The sequence below is a fragment of the Agelaius phoeniceus genome, chromosome 24, assembly GCF_051311805.1.
Source record: "Agelaius phoeniceus isolate bAgePho1 chromosome 24, bAgePho1.hap1, whole genome shotgun sequence".
NCBI lineage: Eukaryota > Metazoa > Chordata > Aves > Passeriformes > Icteridae > Agelaius > Agelaius phoeniceus.
The window spans coordinates 5,297,730-5,318,857 of record NC_135288.1 but is presented as its reverse complement, the minus strand read 5'-3'; the positions used below and the strand labels follow the sequence as shown (position 1 = coordinate 5,318,857).

The 21,128-nt window shown below is 48.6% G+C and overlaps 1 protein-coding gene across 1 annotated transcript in view; it reads left to right on the top strand.

Annotated features, from left to right (window-relative positions):
• PRDM16 (PR/SET domain 16) overlaps positions 1 to 21,128 on the top strand; it is a 311,655-nt gene that overhangs the window by 248,103 nt on the left and 42,424 nt on the right. The window contains exons 4-5 of the mRNA XM_054647787.2: positions 9,408 to 9,542; positions 18,544 to 18,646. Of these exons, the coding sequence (XP_054503762.2) occupies positions 9,408 to 9,542; positions 18,544 to 18,646 (238 nt within the window). The remainder of the gene's footprint in view (positions 1 to 9,407; positions 9,543 to 18,543; positions 18,647 to 21,128) is intronic.

Below are 21,128 nucleotides of genomic sequence, written 5' to 3'. Positions count from 1 at the left end.
TGTTCATTAATTGAAAATGGGTGCTATTTCAAGCCCCTCAGCTCTCTGAGTTCATACATCTTCAACAATAAGTGTTGTTGGAGTTTGTTTCATGTATTATTAACAATCCTGTGCAATCCCAGAGCCTTTGCAGGGGGAAGCAGTGGATCTGCCAGGGCTGTTGGGTGACAGTCTGGATTCTTCTCAAGGGAGGGGCTCAGAAGGCACATGTGACAATGTCACTTCATAGAGGTCTTCTCCTGCTGGCACCTCCAGTGGCCTTTGCCAGGCTGATGCTTTGGAGCTGATATCAGCACCAGGAATGGGCAGTTGAAGGCTCTGCTACTTTTTTGGCCAGAGTGTGAAATGCAGCAGATGGGTTTGGCACCGAGTGCTGCCCATAAATCACCCTGGAGAGGCCTCCACACTCGTGGTATTCCACAGCTCCGTTCCCAAAACGTTACTAAAACCAAGCTGGAGTAACAAAAAAATGTTTAAAGCAAGCAGCAGCTCCCTCTGTCAGTCCTGATCCAGTGGAACTGCCAGGATGCACCTCAAGAAGCTAATCAGAATTTATTTTTAAGGTTGGCTGTGTTTTCCTTACAGCAGAAGAACCTTTTGGGTCTGGATAAGGGAAGCAGCTGTGCCTCAGTGCTAAGAGGACTCTTGGACAAATTACCATCAGAAAATGTTCCCATCTTCATACAATAAAGTTCTGTTCAGCTGCTGTGCCCTCTCCCTTCTGCCAGGAGAGCTGCCCTGCTCTTCCTCCCCCCGGGCTAATTGGCACCCGGTCATTAGGGAGCCATTTTAGCCCACATCTTCCTTTGGAAATAGCAGCAGAGGAATCAGACCCTAAAGCCTTTTGGATCACCACAAAAGCTCTGGGATACAAGTGATTTTTGTCTGGTTTAACCCCTTGGAACAGCCCTGGGAGCTCAGCACTGCTGCACCTCCTGCTGCTGCTCCCTCTCCCCAAAGCAGTGAAATGTCCTGAGACTCCAAATCCTCCCCTGCCTGTGGTAGCCTCTATCTTTTTTTTTTTATTTTTTTATCAGAGGAATATTTCTCCCAAGTTCCCATTTTCTTCTCATCTATTTAGAACTTTACAATTACAATTCTTTAGGAATGAGCCAAAATGCTGTCGGACACAAAAATGGGACGTCCTGAACTCTTTCGGCATGGAGGAAAACTTCAAAGTTTTTGTGTGTGTATATTACAAAGAACTGGAAATCCCTTCCTTGCCTCGTGTGTACAATATCTGAGGCAGCCCCGGGATGTGATTCGAGCACAGTTTTTTATGGTTTACTGTTTAATTTAAATCAGTGTGGTATGAATTACGTTAGTGCTGAAAAATGAGCTTTTGTTGAGATAAATGCCTGCCATCAGCTTGGAAGTTGTCTTCTGTTTTGACATCTTTACTCTGTGTTTTTCTGTGTGGTGATGAGACCTTGCTGTGCAAGGGGAGCTGATTTTCCTCCTCAGAGAGGAGGAAAATTGGGGAGAGAAACGAGGGGGTGGGATTGGGTTCCTGCATCAACAGGAATCAGCATTGGCAGCACCTTCTGTGGCATCCTGGCTCGTTCAGGGTGTCTTCTGGGCAGCAAAACTGCATCTCCAAGATGGGAATAGAAGGAATTATAGGTACAGGGGAGGGAAAGCAGAGCCAGGGTGGATTTTTCTTGAGATTTCTTGATTTCTTCTCTTTGCCCCATTTCTCTGTCATGTATCCGTGGTGTCTCTTTGCTGTGGAGAGCAGGAGATGCTTTTCTGAAGATTGTGTGGAGATTTAATGGGTGTAAATGTAAATTTAATGTAAATGGTATTCTGTATGATTCTTTGTGTTGTTGGTTCTTCCTGAGGCTTTGTGTGTAGGGTCAGGGCTGATGTTCCTTCAGCTGGAGCAAATCTACAGTGCCTGAAGGACACAGCAGAGCCACTGCAGCTTTTTCCAGCCCTTTTTATCCTGATGCAGAGCAGACACTTGGGAAGTACTCACTGTGCTGGTGTGCAAGAGAAGAGCAGTTAATAGTGGGCAGCCCTTCAAAAGGCTCTGCTGGATTCAAACACTCTCCAGAAACCCAGCCTTGCTTCCCAAGCTTGTGTGAGCCATCCAGGCTCCTCTGCTTGGAAGCTGGACAGGGACTTTTGGGAGAAAACAGCCTTTTTTCATGTGATTCCTCATGTGCTTTAGATGTGGTGGGGAAAAAAGAATGAGAAGGTTATTTCTTGTGACAGAAATGCGTCCCAGGACCAGCCTTCCCTGGGATGGTTTTCCTCCAGACCCTTTGTGAAGCCAGAGGATGCAGCAGCCCAGCAGCAGCCCAGAAATGCACACACCAGTGGAAAATTCCCACTCCAGATGTGTGGCTTGGGTGGCAGTGGAAGCTCAAAACCATCCAGCCTTTTAAAAACCTGAATTTGGTCTCTGTCTCATCAGCTGCAGAGGCACTCTGCCCCCCACGAGCCCCCTTTGGGCTCTGCAGTGTCACCAAAATCAACCCTGTCACCAAAATCAGCAATATCACCAAGCTCGGCAGTGTCACCAGGCTTGGAAGTGTCACCAGACCCAACCCTGTCACCAAAGTCAGCAATGTCACCAGGCTTGGCAGTGTCACCTGGCTCCACAGTGTCACCAGACCCAACCCTGTCACCAAAATCAGCAATATCACCAAGCTCGGCAGTGTCACCAGGCTTGGAAGTGTCACCAGACCCAACCCTGTCACCAAAGTCAGCAATGTCACCAGGCTTGGCAGTGTCACCTGGCTCCACAGTGTCACCAGGCTCACAGCCTCTGCCTGCCATCACCAATCCCACTGGCCCTGTGCAATCCAGCTGGATTTCCTCACATTCCTGGTTCTCCCAGCTCTTGGCTGAGTTTGAAAGAGGCAGAAATGTGCTTGTTTGAAGGAGGAGAACCATAAAGATTTGTTTTGCTCCCCTCTGAGCATTCAGAGTGTTTGGGTGCTCTGGGGTTTTGTCTCAGAGCTGGTGGGTCCTGTGCTGTGCTGCTGGAAACCTTCTGGGAGGTTTTGTGAGCTGCTGGTTCCTCAATCCATTACAAGCTCTGCCCAAACTCTTCAGTGGCTTCAGACCAGCTAAGCATCAATGATTTTTTTCATTTGGTTGTCCAAGGGTCAGCAGAGGGGATGGGACAGGGGTGGTGAGGAGAATTCCTGAGGACAGGATCCTGCTCACAGAGCCAGGAGGTGAACTGGGCTTTGTGACCCTGCAGTCCTTGGAGCATGCACTGCCCATTTCCCAGGGGGGTCACGCTGAGGATGGAGGTGTGACCATCACACACCCCCGTGGGTGGTGCTGAGAACTCTGCAGCCTCTTCCCTCTCCATCTGGTGAGTCTGGAGCTGGGAGCTCCTGTCAGGACCTCCCGTTTGCACAAGAGGTTTACTGTACATCACCCAAAGTAGCTCTCCCCGAGAGCACTCTGAGCTTTTCCTGTGGCCCTGAGCAGACAAGCTGGGTTTGGTTCAGCTGCTCTTCCCAGTGCTGTGACCTGTTTTTGTCTGACACGTTTCTCATTAACTCTTTGTCAAATCACCAGGAAGCCTGCTTAATTGCAGGCAGAGTGCTGAATTTATGAGTTCATCTAGGCTTCATGTCTACACATTGACAGAGGTGTTTCTCTGGATGAAGTCTTTTTCTCTTCATTTCATGGCAAGAATGGACTTTCTGTTTCAGTTACTTCTGAAAGTCATAAATTGCAGCAGTCCCTCCCTTCCCTTTATTTAAAAGAAACACAACAAAACTTCATGGCAACAGTTTATTGCTCTAAATCAGCTCGTGGGTCATTAAAGCAAAAAAAGGGAGGGAAAAAAAAAAAAAAAGGAAAAAAATCTCCAACTCCTGCCAAATAAAATGCGCACATCAGCCAAGCTGTCAGAGGCAGATTCTGCGACCATGGGATGAGAAGGTTTATTACACTCTGGGCTTCTGGGGAGGGATGTTATAGCAACAGGACGCTGGGTCAGTGATGGCAAACTCCTGGTTGCTCCGTTTCTCCATGCACACTAGGAATCCATTAAGCCAACTGACGACAGATCCGCAGGCATTCCAGCCCCCCGGCACACCTCTGCCGGGGCCAAACCTTGGACTCTGCCCATTAAAATGTGAAAGAAACAACCCAACAGAGAGCCCACAAATTAGAGGGGCAGGAAACCTCAAATGATGTGCAAAAAAAATTGTAAACGTTCGGGAGGATTTTTCCATAACTTCTGCCCCATAACTCAGCATTTCTGATGTTAATAAATTACGGAGCGGAGCCTCTGCGAGATCAAGGAGCTTTTTGGATCCAAACCCCGAGCACTGCTCGGCAGACAGCAGATGAAGCTGCAAAGTGAGCCCTGGAACATGACAACAATTTCCTTTTGGCTGGCTGGGGATGGATCTGAAGCACAGGCACAGCCGGAGCTCTGGCTCTGCGTCCCAAATCCGTGTCTCTGCAGAGGGCCAGTCAAAGCCCTGTAATCCCAGGGAACGTGAAGGTGCATTTGTTTGGAGGGGATAGACTAGAGAGGAGGAGGCTGGGGGACTTCAGAGCGAGGAGAGCTCTGTGAAAACTCCACGAGACAAAATCATGGCACTGTTACTGGCAGGGAGGGGAAGGGGAATTGGGAATTCGTAGATGAGCTGTTGGATTTGAAGACAAAAGGGCTGGGAGGTGCCGTGGGTTAATAAATAAAGACTGAACTCACCATCTGCAGCAAAAGGAGAAAAGATGAACTGAAGTTTTGGCATGTCCAGTGATGAAAAAAGGAGCGGGGAGAAATCCATGATGGGGTGGGAGGGATGAAATGGAAGAGCGGCCAGAGGAAGTGCTCTCACAATAATTAACTTTCTGAGCGTGTCTGCAGGCTGCAGGCCAGATGAAAGTCTGCTTTTCCAGCACATCTCCAGGGCAGGGGCTGTCCCAGACTGCTGGGGTTTAACATTGGGACAAAGAAAAAGGGACAAATCTTGTTCCTGCAGGGAGCCCAGCTCCGTGGGGCAGGGATGCTCAGAGCCAAAGGGATTAAAGAGATGAAATGCTTTTCCCAAAATTGACTGGAATAGCAGCACATGATGGTTATAGACTTGCAAAACCAGCACCAATTACTAATTATAAATTGATTTTATTTTGTTTTTCTCCTCTCCAGTCTCTTCCCACCCTTTTTTCACCTCTCCTTTCCCTCTGACAACTTCTTTTAATGTTTAAGCCAAATTACTCTCAGGAGGGACGTCTCCACTGATACAGAGCCAGTCTGAGCAGAGAGCACAGGCAGAAATTCCATGTCAGCTCCACCAAGTCAGAGTCCTGCTAATAATTACACTGCATTTTCTGATGGGTTTTTTCTTCCTGTGGCATCTCTGGGTTTTTTTGCTGTTGGTGCTAAATATCTGATATTAACCTCTACCTGCCCAAGAAAACAGCTGTGGATGGTTTGGGGATTAAAGCTGCTGTTGAGTCCTGGATAGGGAGGGACTTAGTTCTGGCTTTAACTGTGAATAAACAGATTTAATAGACCTGGAGATGCCTGTTGGGGTAAGAGCATCCCCAGGTGGGTGGCTGTGGGGACCTGAGCCTTCCGGAAGTGGGGTGAATCTGAGATCTTTAATTTGCCCATTCCCAAAACGTTTTGCCTCCATTTTCCTTCTCCACCTGTCCTAGAGCACAGGGTATCTCTTGGTTCTTCAAAAGAACAGAGAAAACCAATGTTCCATGAGCATCCCAGGAGCATTTTCAAACTGGAATATTTTTTTTTATTATTATTATTTTTTATTTTTTTTATTTACTTACTGACAGAGCCTTGTAAACAGTTGGTTTGCAGAATTTCGCCAGAGGAAATTTCTGATTTCCTTCTGGTCTGAACTGGAAGAAGATGTGGTAAAAGGTTTCAGTTTGTTTTTTCCGGAGTTTTCTCAGGTTGGGGGTGGCAGGGGGAGGGGGGAAGAGATACTTAAAATATTATCCTGTGTGTGAACATTTGACAGAAGAAAGAACAGATACTGCAGATAGTGCTGGGTGACTGCTGCAGCGTTGTTAAGCTGTGAAATAACTTTGATAGCGACCATCGGCGAGCGTGTGAACCTGATCTTTAATTAGAGGTGTTGGCCACAGAGGGCTGAGCTGGCCCAGGGGCTGCCCTGGCCCTGGAACTGGTCCTGCAGCACTCTAAACCAGCTGATCACCCCATTTATTCCATTTTCAGAGGGTCCTGGTGGGTGCCAGCAGAGGGATTCACCCCACTCCTGGAAGGCTCAGCTCCCTGCAGCCACTCACCTGGAGATGCTCTTACCCCAACAGGCATCTCCAGCTCTATTAAATCTGTTTATTCACAATTAAAACCAGAACTAAGTCCCTCCCTATCCAGGGTTCAGGAGCAGTTTTAGTCCCAAACCATCCACACCTGTTTTCCTGGGCAGGTAAAATTTGACATCAGATGAGGGGTGGTTGGGTGCTGTCCCTGTTTTGGGCCATGGTGCCAGGAGCTGCCCTGCCTCTGGAACTGGTCCTGCAGCACTCTAAACCAGCTGATCCCCCCATTTATTCATTTTTAGAGGGTCCTGGTGGGTGCCAGCAGAGGGATGAGGGGTGGCTGGGTGCTGTCCCCATTTTGGCCTTTGGGCCGTGGTGCCAGGCTCAGTTTGTGGAGGGCACTGAGGGTGTGTGAGAACAGCAGCTCAGGTTCTCAGGCTCTCACAGCACCTCTTTCTCTCTCGTTTTGATCTGTCAGATTTCACACCCCCAGCTTGGGTTTTAATGCCCCCACGCAGATAAAACCACAGTTTCAGGTGATTTCGAGCTACGGCAGAACCTCCTCCAGAGGCACAGCTGGTGAGCAGGACCCTGCAAAATGAATTTGAGCTGAATTTTGGGCTTTCTCCTGTCATAGCTGAGATGGAGACAATGCAAAAAAAACACTCCATTCTCTGAAAGCTTCAAAACAGTTTTTAATATAGCATGCATGCTTTTTAGACATTCTTAAAAAACTCCTAAATTTACACTTTACTCATTGGTCATGAGAGACAAAGTGCTGATTGGAATTTCTTACTTATCCTTCTTTCTTTCTGGAACCTAGAATAGACACTTGCAGGTTTCTCTTATTTATCCTTCTTTCTTTCTGGAACCTAGAATAGACACTTGCAGGTTTCTCTTATTTGTCCTTCTTTCTTTCTTGGTTTTTATGTCAACGACCTTGGTAGAAGATTCTTTCTAGGGGTAAGGATGGGTCCTCTTCTCAAACTTCTCTCTGGCTCACAGAGGACCCTGTAGAACCTCTTCCACATTCCCCAAGCTCTCTGCCCAGGGCAGGGGGTTGGAATTAAATGATCCTGAAGGTCCCTTCCATCCTAAGCCACTCAATGGCCCTAAATGTCCTCTCAAACAATTCTAGAAGATGGATGGGACCATCTGTAAGATACAGCTGTGAAATTAAAGATCTTATCTTATTTGTGTGCCCCGGATTTGCCATCCTGTGTTCCCAGGGTCACTGGATGTCACCAATTGCTGGCACTGGGAGGTTTGTGGGCTGCTGGTTCCTCAAACCACTACAAACTCTGCCCAAACTCTTCAGTGCCTTCAGACCAGCTGAGCATCAATGATTTGTTTCATTAGGTTTTCCAAACTGTTTCCCTGGAAGCTGCTGTCACTTGGTGTCTGGGTGTGTCTCCACTTGAGGGGCTGGCTTGATTGGGTTGCTCAATTTGAGGTCAAAAAAGTCAAGAGAAACTCTTTCTTTCACCAGCATTAGGCAGCCTCCGTGTCCCTGGAGCTCCCTGAGATAAAACAGAAGTTATTGATATTTTAGACTGAGTAAATTCAGGAGTGGTTCAGCCACATTAAGAACAGGTTTTATTGCTTGTTTTTGTTTGGTTGGTTGGTTGGTTTTGGTGGGTTTTTTTTTAATTAAAACTTCCAAACAACACAAAATTAGCTTCCTGTGCCATCAATGCCCACCTCAGACCTTTGATGCTGCCAGAAGATGACCAAGAGTGTCTAGAAAGTTCCAGGCTCTAGCTAGGGATGAGTGAATGACCCTGAGCGTTCCCAGGCAGGGGATGAAGAAACTGAGCACAGCCAGGATTTTTCTCCCAGTGCAGCATTTCAGTGACTCCCAGTGGAAGGAAGAAGCCCAGCACTGATGGTGGGATTTCCATCATCCCTTTTCAGCCAAGGAGCTGGAGAGGGAAGGGTTGGTGGTGGGGATGAGACCAGGAAATGTCTGCTGGGACCAGAGCAGGGAACTGGGAGCCTGAACTGGACCTGTCCCCCTGAGGTTTCCCAGCCCAGCCTTAGGCTCAACTTGTTGCTGTCATTGCTGAGCTTTAATTTTTCCTTTCCTTTGATTTCCCACCTTTTACTTTTTTTTTTTCCCTGTGTCTTGAAATAGATGGGAAAATATAATCGTATCCCACGAGATTCTGAGAGAATTAATTGCTAGTAAAAGCATGTTAAGAGCTTTTGATGACTGAAGTAATTTGCACTGACACAGGGGCTTGTTGGGGTGGAGGGAAATGTGAATCTCAGAAAAAAAGGAGTTTCTGGAGCAGGGAGGCCCACTTAGGAGCAGAGCACAGCAGAGCCTTGCTATGCTGGCACTCAAAGGGCTTCTCCTTGTTTTCAGGGTGTGCTGTGTGATTTTTAAAATGTGCTTTATTTTTGAGTGGATTGCAAACTGGATCATCCCAAAGGCTGCTCTGGAGTGCTGAGCATCTCCTCTGGTTCTCTCACCAAACTCCACTGACTTAAGAGAGGAAAAGTCTCTTCCTGCCAAACCAGCAACTTTCCTTGGACCTTAGACTGCAACCCCTCAATTAACTCTTTTTTTTTTTTTTCCTACAGCTGGACTTTAAATATCTGAGAAGTTTTATTTTGAAGGATTCCTCTTTTTCAACGCAGCCAAATTGTATCTCACCTTCAGCCACAAAGATGTGGCCGGTGAATTTCTCAGGCTGTACTCAGATAAATGAAAGTAGCGCGTGGGGTAAAGGGATTTTTAAAATAGAACCTCACAGCTCTGTGACCTGGTCTGAGAGTTTATTGAAAAGTTTGTAATTAAAAATTATCCTGCATGAAAGGATGAAACAGATGATGTGCAGAATGAGCAGTCAAGGACCTTGTCATTAAAATTAGTGCAGTTTGGAGGAGTTTGGTTACTTGTCCAGAATATTTGTACTCCTGAACCTTTTACTCACAGCCCACTCTGAGCAGTGTCCTTGGAGGTTCTGCCAGCCAGCATCTTCAGATAATGCCTGAGAGCTGATGTTATCCTTGTCATAAGTCTCTTTATCAATCATATCCATCCCCGACCTTTCTCCTTTCTCCTTGTTTGGAGTGGTGCCCTGCAAACCCTTTTCCTCCCTCTGTCCCCTCCATGTAGCTGTAGCTGCCATGTGTGCCCAGCTGACCCCTCTCCTGTCATTCTCCCACAGATTCCCGATGCCCTGGGCACTGAGAAGTTCTGTGGTGACGCCGGCCAGGGCGGGGCTGGGAACTGGCTGAAGTACATCCGAGTGTGCTGCTCCTGCGACGAGCAGAACCTGGCTGTGTGCCACATCAACGAGCAGGTAACCATCCACCCGCGGCTGCTGGGCTCCCCTGGCACCCTGCACGGGCTGGGCCAGGGCTGCTGGGCAGTGCCAGCATCCAGGGAAGGCGACCGAGGGGTGGATCAGCCCTGGGATGAGCTAAAGCCTCCAGATTTATGGTCCTGTCCATGAGTCAGCATCCAGTCCCTAACTCAGGATGCAGTCCCTGTCTCAGGATCCAGTCCCTGATTCAGGATCCAGTCCCTGATTCAGGATCCAGTCCCTAATTCATGATCCAGTCACTGATTCAGGATCCAGCCCCTGATTCAGGATCTAGTCCCTGGCTCAGAGTCCTGTCCCTGACTCAGGATCCTGTCCCTGACTTGTGGTCTAATCCCTCACTCAAGATCCAGACCCTGATTTGTAATCCAGTCCCTGTCTCAGGATCCAGTCCCTGTCTCAGGGATCAGCCCTGGGATGGGCTAAAACCTCCAGATTTATGGTCCTGTCCATGAGTCAGCATCCAGTCCCTAATTCAGGATGCAGTCCCTGTCTCAGGATCCAGTCCTTGACTCAGGATCCAGTCCCTAATTCAGGATCCAGACCCTGGCTTGTGAGCCAGACCCTGACTCAGGATCCTGTAGCTGAGATTTGTGTCCCCAATTCATGATCCAGTCCCTGATTCAGAATCCAGTCCCTAATTCAGAATCCAGTCCCTGACTCGTGAGCCAGTCCCTGACTCAGGATCCAATCCCTAATTCAGAATTCAGTTCCTGACTCATGATCCAGTCTCTCACTTGTGATCCTGTCCCTGACTCAGGATCCAGTCCCTAATTCAGGATCCAGTCCCTAATTCAGAATCCAGTCCCTGACTCAGGATCCAGTCCTTGACTCATGATCCAGTCCCTGTCTCAGGATCCTTCTGTTCTTCTTTACTCCTGTAACTCGGGAACAGCCCCAGGAATGCACAGAGAATTTTCCTGCATTCTTAGTGAAGTAATTGACAGCAAGATCTGGACCACTCAATTGCATCCCCCCTCTCCCTCCCCATTAACAGATTATAATGTATTTTAAATGTATTTATTTCTCTATTTAGAAAGAGGTTAATTGAGATGTTTCATTAACGATTTTTCAATTACAAAGCAAATTTTCACATGTAGAATAACATTAGCCAGTTTTCTTTATATTTATTCATGCTGGAGAGGTATTTGAAAAGAAGATCCTTGATTGTTGGAGATAATTGTGATTCTGAAGGAGGACTGGAAAAAATGGTAGATAAATTATATCTTTTACTAAAAGGGAAATGTTTTATTTTTTGCTGTTGCTACTCCTGACTCAAAAAGGAAAATACTTGAGCAGTTTAAGAGTCTGAAATACTAAACAGAATCTACATAATAATATATTTATAATATATAGTAATATATTCATGGCCAGCTCATGACCATGAATATAATTACTATATAGTGATAATAATCAAGGTGACAGCTGCTGCTTTTAGTTGAGGTGCAGATATTGGGGGAAAAAAGGAGTAACAGGAGATAGAAAAAAAAAACAGATTTGTGTTTAATCAGGCAGTGTGAGGTGTGTGTGCAATGCAGAGATTTTGGGTGTATTTTATAGAGGTTTGGTAACTCCAGTCAGGATTCCCAATACCTCACCAAGAGCCTTAAAAAGAGGAAATCAGCAGCAACGTGGCTGAGTAGAAACAAAGAGGAGGCAATTCCAAAGGAGGAAAACACAGGAACAAAAGCAAAATGTGCAGCCCTGTCCTGGCTGGACATTCATGAGGCCAAATTTTCCCTGTCCAGAGCTGGACACACGGACAGGTCTGAGGGAGCAGGAGGGGAGATCCTCACTGGGCTGCCCATGGAGTGAATTATTGGTGAGGCAAAGACACAAAAAACCTTTTTTTTCAGGCTGTTTTTTTTTTAGTTTTTGAGCCCCTCTGCTGCTCTGATGTGTCTGTGGGTGGGTTTTTGATTTTGGGTGAACACAGCAGCTGCTTCCTCCCCTTTTAATGCTCTTTTCCCCCTAAAGTACAAACGTGTGAAAGCTCAGATAAATAAAAACCCCTGCAGCAGAGAAATGGGACTGGTTCCTAGGAAGGGCCCTGATTAATGAGGTAATTCTGGGATGGACTTTTCCCTCTCACTGTGCTCCATCTCCATCCCTTACTGTGGCTCTGGGAATGTTAAACCTCATTCCCAGGCTCTTTTTCTCAGTGGAAAGGGGAGGTGGTGCTGGGCTCTGAGTGAGACAAACCCCGGAGTGTGGTTGTTGTGGTTCTGCAGGGACGATATTTCAGCGATTGTACCAAATTATGCTGTTTTAGCAGCAAAATTAGGCAGACAGAGCTGCCCCAAGTTCACATCCACAGCAGATCCCTGTATCAACCCAGGCTGGAACAGGATTCCTCTGGGTTATTTCTACTTTCCCTTTTTTCTTGTTTGTTTATTTGGTTTTTTGTTTGTTTTGGTTGTTAGTTTATTTTTGGGGGTGTTGGGTTTCTTGAGGTTTTTTTTTTGTTTGTTTGCCTTTTTCTTTCTTTCCTTTTATTTTTTCTTTCTTCAACACGCCGTGCCCAGAACAATTTTGATAAAAATCAAGAAAAAGGAATATTCTCAGTTCCACCAAACCCTACTTATCCTGTTAACTATTTAGTGTCAAACAAAGCTGGTCATTTGGAGAGCTGCCCATGCTGTGTGGTGAAATGATCAAGTGTGGAACTTTTCTATAAACAAACAGAATTGATTTGTGAATGTAAATCTTCTGCTGGATTAGTGAATCTGAGCTTTTTCAGTGCACGACAAATAAAAAAGGCTTTGATGAGCCCAGACCCTCAGTACCATGACTGGAAGATGAAGTTAATTACCATAATGAAATGTTTGATGAAATTAATGTGACTCCAGCAGAATCCAACTTTTCCCTGATCATTAAAGGAGCCTGCCCCATTTTCTGGAAGGGCTGCAGGAGATGTTTTGAAATACAAGGAGCTACTTTATTCTGAGAACAAACAGGAGAGGAAAAGGAGCTAAAGGGTGAGACCAGGGCAGTGTCAGCCCTTGGCAGGGCCATTCTGAAGGACTTTTCCCTGTAAAATTCATGACTATCTCTGAACTTGATGGACCTTTTAGACCACAGCTGGTGTTTTAGTGCTGGTTTGGGTTGCCAGCTGCACATCTGTTAATAGGAATTTTATTTTATTATTTTACTTTACTTTATTTTATTTTATTTATTTTTATTTCTTTTTATTTATTTTTATTTCTTTTTTTTCATTTCTTTTTATTTTATTTCTTTTTATTTTATTTCTTTTTAAATTTATCTTATTTTATCTTATTTTTTCTCTTAGCTTGGCCCATCCCAAGTCCTGCTTTTCCAAGTCAGTCCTGAGCTCTGGGCTCACTCCTAGGCTGCCTTTTGGGGGTTTTTCAGGCACTTTTCCCCTTAAGTTCACTGTGGTTTGGTCCTGGGAAAAGCCTTTTTTGTAGAACAAGCAGGGAGGAGCACTGAAGTGCAAGTGAAAAAGATAATGAGAAAAAGGAAAATTTTAGACAATTTTATTTTGCAGTGGAATCCCCAGAAATGAACTGCCCAGGCTGGGTGGAGCAGGGGAGTCAGCGCTGCTCTCACCTGTGCACAGGTGTGTGTCCTGTGTTAGCTCGGGGTTTTCCACCTGGGATTTTGGAGCTGAACAGACCCAGGGAGATCCCAGATCCTGCCCACAGCACCAGCTCCCGTTTTTGGACTCCCAGCTGGATGAGGACAGGCGTGCCTGCGCTGGGAGAACCAGCAAAGCAGTGGAAACCAGGGGTGGAATTACAGCAGGATTCTGGCAGCACAGCCATGGGTGTCTGGCCAGCCTGGGGTGTTTTATCAGCAGTGGGATTTCATTCCCCATCCCAAACCTTTGTGTTTGTGACCATCCCCTGCTTCGAAACCCCCAGGGAGAGCTGCCTGAGCAGCGCTGGGGGCCGGAGCTCGGGTGCGTTCGGAGCTCAGTGAGTTCGCAGTGGGGCTGCGGGGAGCCCGGCAGGGAGGGAGGCACGGCGGGCCAGCAACCGGCCGGGGAGGAGCGGGATGCACCGGAACTCCCCAAAAGGGCTCGGTTAGGGATGCACGGGAGCCCCCGGTTAGGGCTGTACCGAGCGCTCCGTAAGGGCTGTACCCCCGCTAAGGCTGTGTCACAGCACTCAGTACCGGAGCTCCCGGTTAGGGCTGTACAGAGCGCTCCGTAAGGGCTGTACCCCCGGTAAGGGCCGTGTCACAGCACTCGGTTAGGGCTGTACTGGGTGCTCGGTTAGGGATGCACGGGAGCTCCCGGTTAGGGCTGTACGGAGTGCTCGGTAAGGGCTGTACCCCCGGTAATGACCGTGTCACAGCACTCGGTTAGGGCTGTACCGGAGCTCCCGGTTAGGGCTGTACCGAGCACTCCGTAAGGGCTGTACCCCCGGTAAGGGCCGTGTCACAGCACTTGGTTAGGGCTGTACTGGGTGCTCGGTTAGGGCTGTACTGGGTGCTCGGTTAGGGATGCACGGGAGCCCCCGGTTAGGGCTGTACGGAGCGCTCGGTAAGGGCTGTACCCCCGGTAATGACCGTGTCACAGCACTTGGTTAGGGCTGTACTGGGTGCTCGGTTAGGGCTGTACAGAGCGCTCGGTAAGGGCTGTACCCCCGGTAAGGGCCGTGTCACAGCACTCGGTTAGGGCTGTATAGAGCGCTCTGTAAGGGATGTAACCCCGGTAATGACCGTGTCACAGCACTCGGTTAGGACTGCACTGGGTGCTCGGTTAGGGATGCGCCGGAGCTCCCGAAAAGGGCTGTACGGAGCGCTCGGTAAGGGATGTAACCCCCGGTAAAGGCCGTGTCACAGCACTCGGTTAGGGCTGTACTGGGTGCTCGGTTAGGGCTGTACCGGGTGCTCGGTTAGGGATGCACCGGAGCTCCCGAAAAGGGCTGTACGGAGCGCTCGGTAAGGGATTGTAAGCCCGGTAAGGGCCGTGTCACAGCACTCGGTTAGGGCTCTACGGGATGCTCAGTGAGGGCTGTAACCCCGGTAGTGTCACAGCACTCGGTACCGGAGCTCCCGGTTAGGGCTGTACTGAGTGCTCCATAAGGGATGTAACCCCGGTAAAGGCTCTGTCACAGCACTCGGTTAGGGCTGTACCGGGTGCTCGGTTAGGGATGCACCGGAGCTCCCAAAAAGGGCTGTACCGGGTTTTTTAAAACTTTCTCTTTACCGGGAGCCCGGTTTTAAAAGCTCTCCTTTACCGGGAGCTTTTCTCAGTTAGGGCTATACCCCCGGTAAGGGCCGTGTCACAGCACTCGGTTAGAGCTGTACCGGAGCTCCCGATAAAAGCTGTACTGGGTGCTCGGTAAGGGCTGTACCGGGTGCTCGGTAAGGGCTGTACCCCCGGTAAAAGCTGTGTCACAGCACTCGGTTAGGGCTGTACCGGAGCTCCCGATAAAAGCTGTATTGGGTGCTCGATAAGGGCTGTACCGGGTGCTCGGTAAGGGCTGTACCCCCGGTAAGGGCCGTGTCACAGCACTCGGTACCGGAGCTCGCCGCAAGGGCCGCCCCGCAGTCCCCCGTTCATGGGGACGGCTGTGCCTCCGTCTGCCCCGGCCTTGGAGCTGCTGCACAGACACGGCCCCGCTGCCCTTCTTCCCTTCCCTCCCCTCCCGTTCCCTCCTCTTCCCTTCCCTGCCCTCCCCCCGATCGGCCCGGCCGCCGGCCCCGGAGAAGCGCAGCGGCCGCGGGACAGGAGCGAGCAGGTCAGGGGAGCCCGGCCCGGCCCGGCCCGGCCCGCTCCGTTCGCACTGCCCGGCACCGGCTCCGAGGCACCGGCGGGGATCCCGCGGCGGCGGCGGCGGGGCCGGCGGCGGGCGGCGTCTGCCACCTGCTGGGGCGGGCAGGGGCCGCGCTCCGGGCCCCGATCCCCATCCCGATCCTCATCCCCATCCCCATCTCCATCCCCATCCCCATCTCCATCCCAATCCCCATCCCAATCCCGATCCCCATCCTGATGCCCACTCCGCTCCCGGTCCCGGCAGCTGCGGGAGCTCCCCACCGGCAACTTTTCCCCGGTGTGTCCCGGGGAGAGGGGAGAGCCCCGGTACGGCTGCTGAGAGCCCTCGCCCTTCCCCGCCGGAGCGGGATCGGGATCGGGAGGCGCCGGGCAGCGGCGGGGGCGGCGGAGCGAGTTAATTATCCCGCGGGATGGGGATCGTAATTATCCCGCGGGATGGGGATCGTAATTATCCCGAGGGATGGGGATCGTGATTATCCCGAGGGATGGGGAACGGCTCCGCTCGTGGAGCTCCGGGCGCTCCTGCGGAACCGGGACCGGGAACCAGTGCGGGGACCGGGGCGGAGCGCGGGCCGGGCCGTCCTGGTGCTCGGTGGAACGCGGGCTGGTCGGTCGGGAGCCTCCTGATCTCGGTGCGGAGGGAAAGTTCTGAGCGGCAACCGCGCCTCACGGTCCCCGCCGCACCGTGTGGTGGCTCTGGGAGCGATGTCCCATGTTCCTGAAACTCTGGGAGCGATGTCCCGTATCCCTGAGACTCTGGGAGCGATGTTCCGCGTCCCCGAAATTCAGGAAGGGATGTACTCTGTCCCTGCAGCTCTGGGAGGGATGTTCCCTGTCCGTGAAATTCTGGGAGCGATGTCCCGTGTCCCTGCAGCTCTGGGATGGGTGTCCCGTGTCCCTGCAGCTCTGGGAGCGATGTCCCCTTTCTCTGTAGCTCTGGGAGGGATGTCCCTTTCCCGGCAGCTCTGGGATGGGTTTCCCGTGTCCCTACAGCTCTTGGAGGGATGTTCCCTGTCCCTGAAACTCTGGGAAGGATGTCCTGTGTCCCTGAAATTCTGGGAGCGATGTCCCGTGTCCCTGCAGCTCTGGGATGGGTTTCCCGTGTCCCTACAGCTCTGGCGGCAGTGTCCCCTGTCCCTGCAGCTCTGGGAGGGATGTCCCGTGTCCCTGCAGCTCTGGGGTGGGTTTCCCATGTCCCTGCAGCTCTGTGAAGGATGTCCCGTGTCCCTGCAGCTCTGGGGTGGGTTTTCCGTGTCCCTGCAGCTCTGTGAAGGATGTCCCGTGTCCCTGCAGCTCTGGGATGGGTTTTCCGTGTCCCCTGCAGCTCTGTGAAGGATGTCCCGTGTCCCTGCAGCTCTGGCAGCAGTGTCCCCTGTCCCTGCAGCCTCCCGCCCCTGCAGTCCCATCCCTGTCCCTGCCATCCCGTCTCCCCGCAGCCGCAGCTCCGGGAGGACAATTTCGGGAGCATCCCGGGCAGCCGCTGCTCCCCGCTCCGGGCCGGGATCTGCCAAAGCCTCGCGTTCCGTGCCAGGAGGGAGGGAAAGGGACTCTGGGAAGAGAAATGCACGGTGGTGACACAATTAATGAAAGGCAGGCGGGGATTTAGGAGTTGTGTGTTTTCCTTCCATGCAAACACAGGCTGGCAGAGGCGGAGTGGCAGCGAATTTCGGGAATTGTTCTGGGTGAAATGTGGTTTTTACGCCGAAAAAGAATTTATTGGATTGCTGCTAAACACGGTGCTAAAAAACCCTGGAAATTAATAAAAATTACCAGGTGAATTCTCAGGGTATTGTGTTAGGACAGGGCCCAGTGTACTCCTAAAATTTGGGAAGCATCTGGAGGACACGGAATCTCCTCAGGACAAAAGCAACAGAGCTCCTGGAGCAGGTGCAGGGGAGGGAGGGAGGCTCAGGTGGGACCCAGCTGTCCCTGGACCCTGCCCTGGGGTCTGTGGGCTTTGGGGTGGGACACTGAAGATGAGGGGAGTGGGCTCTGCCCCTCTCTGGGCCCTGTTTCTGGTTTTGGGTTTTCTCCTGGTGCAGTGACAAAGGTCCAGGAGGTGAAGAGAGCTGTGCTCAGGACATTGTGGAGGGTCCAGGTCTGTGCTCAGACAGGAGCTCAGAATGTGGGCAAACTGCTGTCTGTGTTTAGGGGTCAAGTCTAGGCTATTTTATTTTATTTTATTTTATTTTATTATTTTATTTTATTTTTTTATTTTATTTTTTTTTATTTTACTTTTTAAAATTTTATTTTATTTTATTTTATTATTTTATTTTATTTTATTTTATTTATTTTACTTTTTAAAATTTTATTTTATTTTATTTTATTATTTTATTTATTTATTTTACTTTTATTTTATTATTTTTTCTTTATTTTATTTTATTTTATTTTATTTTAATTTTTTTCTCTTAGCTTGGCCCATCCCAAGTCCCGTTTTTCCAAGTCAGTCCTGAGCTCTGGGCTCACTCCTAGGCTGCCTTCTGGGGTTTTTTCAGGCACTTTTCCCCTTGAATTCACTGTGGTTTGCTCCTGGGAAAAGCCTTTTTTGTAGAACAAGCAGGGGGGAGCACTGAAGTGCAAGTGAAAAAGATAATGAGAAAAAGGAAAATTTTAGCCAACTTTTTATTTTGCAGTGGAATCCCCAGAAATGAGCTCAGACTGTGGGCAAACTGCTCACCTGGAGTGGTTCATGTCTGTGTTTAGGGGTCACGTCTAGGCTGGTTTATTTTATTTTATTTTATGTTATTTTATTTTAGCTCAGAATGTGGACAAACTGCTCACCTGGAGTGGTTAATATCTGTGTTTAGGGGTCAGGTCTAAGCTGTTGGGGAGAATAATCAACAAACTCATTCTGTGGAGTTGTGATAATTCAGCTCTAACCATGAGGCCAATTCTGGCTCAGAGACCAAAGCCTTAAACATGAAAATTCCATCAGTTTAACCTTCCCTTCACTGTGACAAACACACATAGGAGGACGGCAGAAAAATGGGAAGATTTGTTGTAACTTGAGAGATATTTTGTTGCCCAAAATATTTTTTTATTGTCCAAACCCTGTGAAACTCTGACACCCAAAGAGTCAAATAAAGGCAGGAAAACGAGCTCTGAGCAGCAATCATCCCAAATCAAGGGACAAATTACTATCCTCTATTAATGAAAGTAATTTGAATTATTGATTAAAACATAAGCCACAAACCTTTGCATATTTACCCTGTCTGTTGTGTTTGTGATCCCCAGGTCTATTATAAAGTTATTAAAGAGATTGAGCCGGGGGAAGAGCTCCTGGTGTGCCTGAAGGAAGGAGGTTATTCCCTGGGGAACATGGCACCCAGCATGGAAGGTAAGGCTCCCCGGGAGCTCCTGCTCCTCTCTGCACCCTCAGCCAGGACAAAACCTCAGCCAGGACCTGCCCCTTCTGTCCCTGAATGGATTTTGTGCTCATCTTCACTCTTTCCCTGGTGGGAGAGGCTCAGTCCACAACACCGAGTTTTTATCAACCTCATTTCCCTCTCCTTGTGGGTTTGGGTATGATCAGAGGAGCCTTTTCCATTTATCAGCCTCATTTCCTTCTCCTTGTGGGTTTGGGTATGATCAGAGGTGCCTTTTCCATCCCCAGGTGCCTTAGGATGTAATAAAAATGGCCAAACCATCCCAAGGATGGAAAACATCCCTCTTGGTGAGGGATTTCCATCCTTGGGAAGACATCTGTCTGTCCCTGAATGGATTTTGTGCTCATCTTCACTCTTTTCCTGGTGGGAGAGGCTCAGTCCACAACACCGAGTTTTCATCAGCCTCATTTTCTTCTGTTTGTGGGTTTGGGTATGATCAGAGGTGCCTTTTCCATTTATCAGCTTCATTTCCCTCTCTTTGTGGGTTTGGGTATGATCAGAGGTGCCTTTTCCATTTATCACCCTCATTTTGTTCTCTTTGTGGGTTTGGGTCTGATCAGAGGTGCCTTTTCCATTTATCAGCCTCATTTCCTTCTCCTTGTGGGTTTGGGTATGATCAGAGGTGCCTTTTCCATCCCCAGGTGCTTTTGGGTGTAATAAAAATGGCCAAACCATCCCAAGGATGGAACACATCCCTCTTGGTGAACATCAGCCTGCAGAGATTTGGGGAATCTGGAAAAGAGGGGTCCAGGCAGGGGGTGGAAGAGTGATCACTAAAATGATTATTGCTGGAATAAAGACACCTCATCTTTCTCTGCAGCAGCTGTGAGCAGGCAGCAGGACACACACATGGAGTGTTCTGGAAATCTAAGAGTGCTCCCAGCACTGGTTTTCCTCTCTCAGGATGCTTTTTTCCACATTCATCCAGGATTCTGACACTGCAGATGCCGTGCAAGGAAAACTGGGAAGGATGTGCCCAGCATCATTAGTCCATGATTGATTTCTACAAATGATTTCTATAAACACTGGTAAATTCTCATTTACCAGGTGTTTTTAAACTAGTAGTTGGAAATAATGCTCTATAAAATTAATTTATGAAATTGGAGTTCTCTCAGTGCACCCCACAATCCTTTTTTTTATTTTTTTTACCTATACATAAGTATAATTTCTAATGCAAATTTGCAGTAAAATCCTGCACGATCAGTTTCCAATATTTCAGGAAAATGGGATAGTTTGGGGATTTGTGCTGCTGGAAGTTCATTTGCTGAAGGGCTGGGGGTGAAGTGTGATATTTGCTGCCTCACTCATATCCAGTTTGGAACTATTTTTTCACTGCTCTCACCCCCCCCAAAAAAAGTTAATAATTTTCTCAAGACTAACACACAGAGATGAATAATTTCTATAATTTCTGCACTTTTTTTTTTTTTTTTTTTGATGTCAAGGAGAAATCTGAATGAAAACTCACCGCTGTTCTGCATTTCAGTTTCTAGCAGGCTTTTATGTGAACAAGCAAAAAGTGCTCCTTGTTTTCCATCTCTGTCATTATGGAACATTTATCTGGATCTTCCTGGTAACGGTGTCTAGTGCTTTTGCTGCATAATTGCTGTCAAATTATGCCAGGCCAACATTAAATATTTGACTCCTGAACACTTTTTACTTTCAGGAGGGCGATCTTCCTGCTGCCTCGCACCCCCAGCTCACTTTGGAATTAACAGGAGAGAAAATGCAAAATTGTTCCACACAAAGATAATTATCATAAAAATCTTTCCTCCCAACCCCAGCCAAACACAGCAGACCCCTTATCACTGCAGGAATTTTGAGTAGGGCACTTGAACTCCTTTGAGATTTGAGTCTGGTAGATTAGCATGTAGATGCCACATAATTGTGTTCCCCTTGGTTTCTCTGAAAGCTATTAGGCACTGATTTATTTTTCTGTTACATTCCTGCTTTGTCCTGAGTGTTACTGATGGAACTTCAGATAGGCACATACAACCACAGATTTGACAAACACGACACAGAGAACAGGCAGTAATTTCGGTTTGACTGGGGCTGCTCTTTTCTTTGCAGCCCCTTCTCCCTGTCACACAGTTCCCTTTGTGAAGGGCAGTATTTTTGTAAAAAAAAAATAAAAAAAAAAAGGGGAGAGAAATTTTAATGAGAACGTGCTTTGAAGGGTGACCTTTTTATTTTTTGGTACTCTACAGGCAGGGAAAAAAAAGGAACAGTTGAATGAACCTGGAGCCTCCAAAGTGGGTGTGAGATACAGACACAGAATCCCAGGTCTCAGCTCAGCCCTGAGCTGGTTTAGGTTTCAGTTTTGCGGGGCATGGTTGGGTCCTAAGCCGGGTTCAGGTCCTTCTCCTGCAGGGTGTTTGTTGAGGAGTCTGGTTTGGGATTTGCTGGGAATGCCAGAGGAATGGGGGCTGGACATGG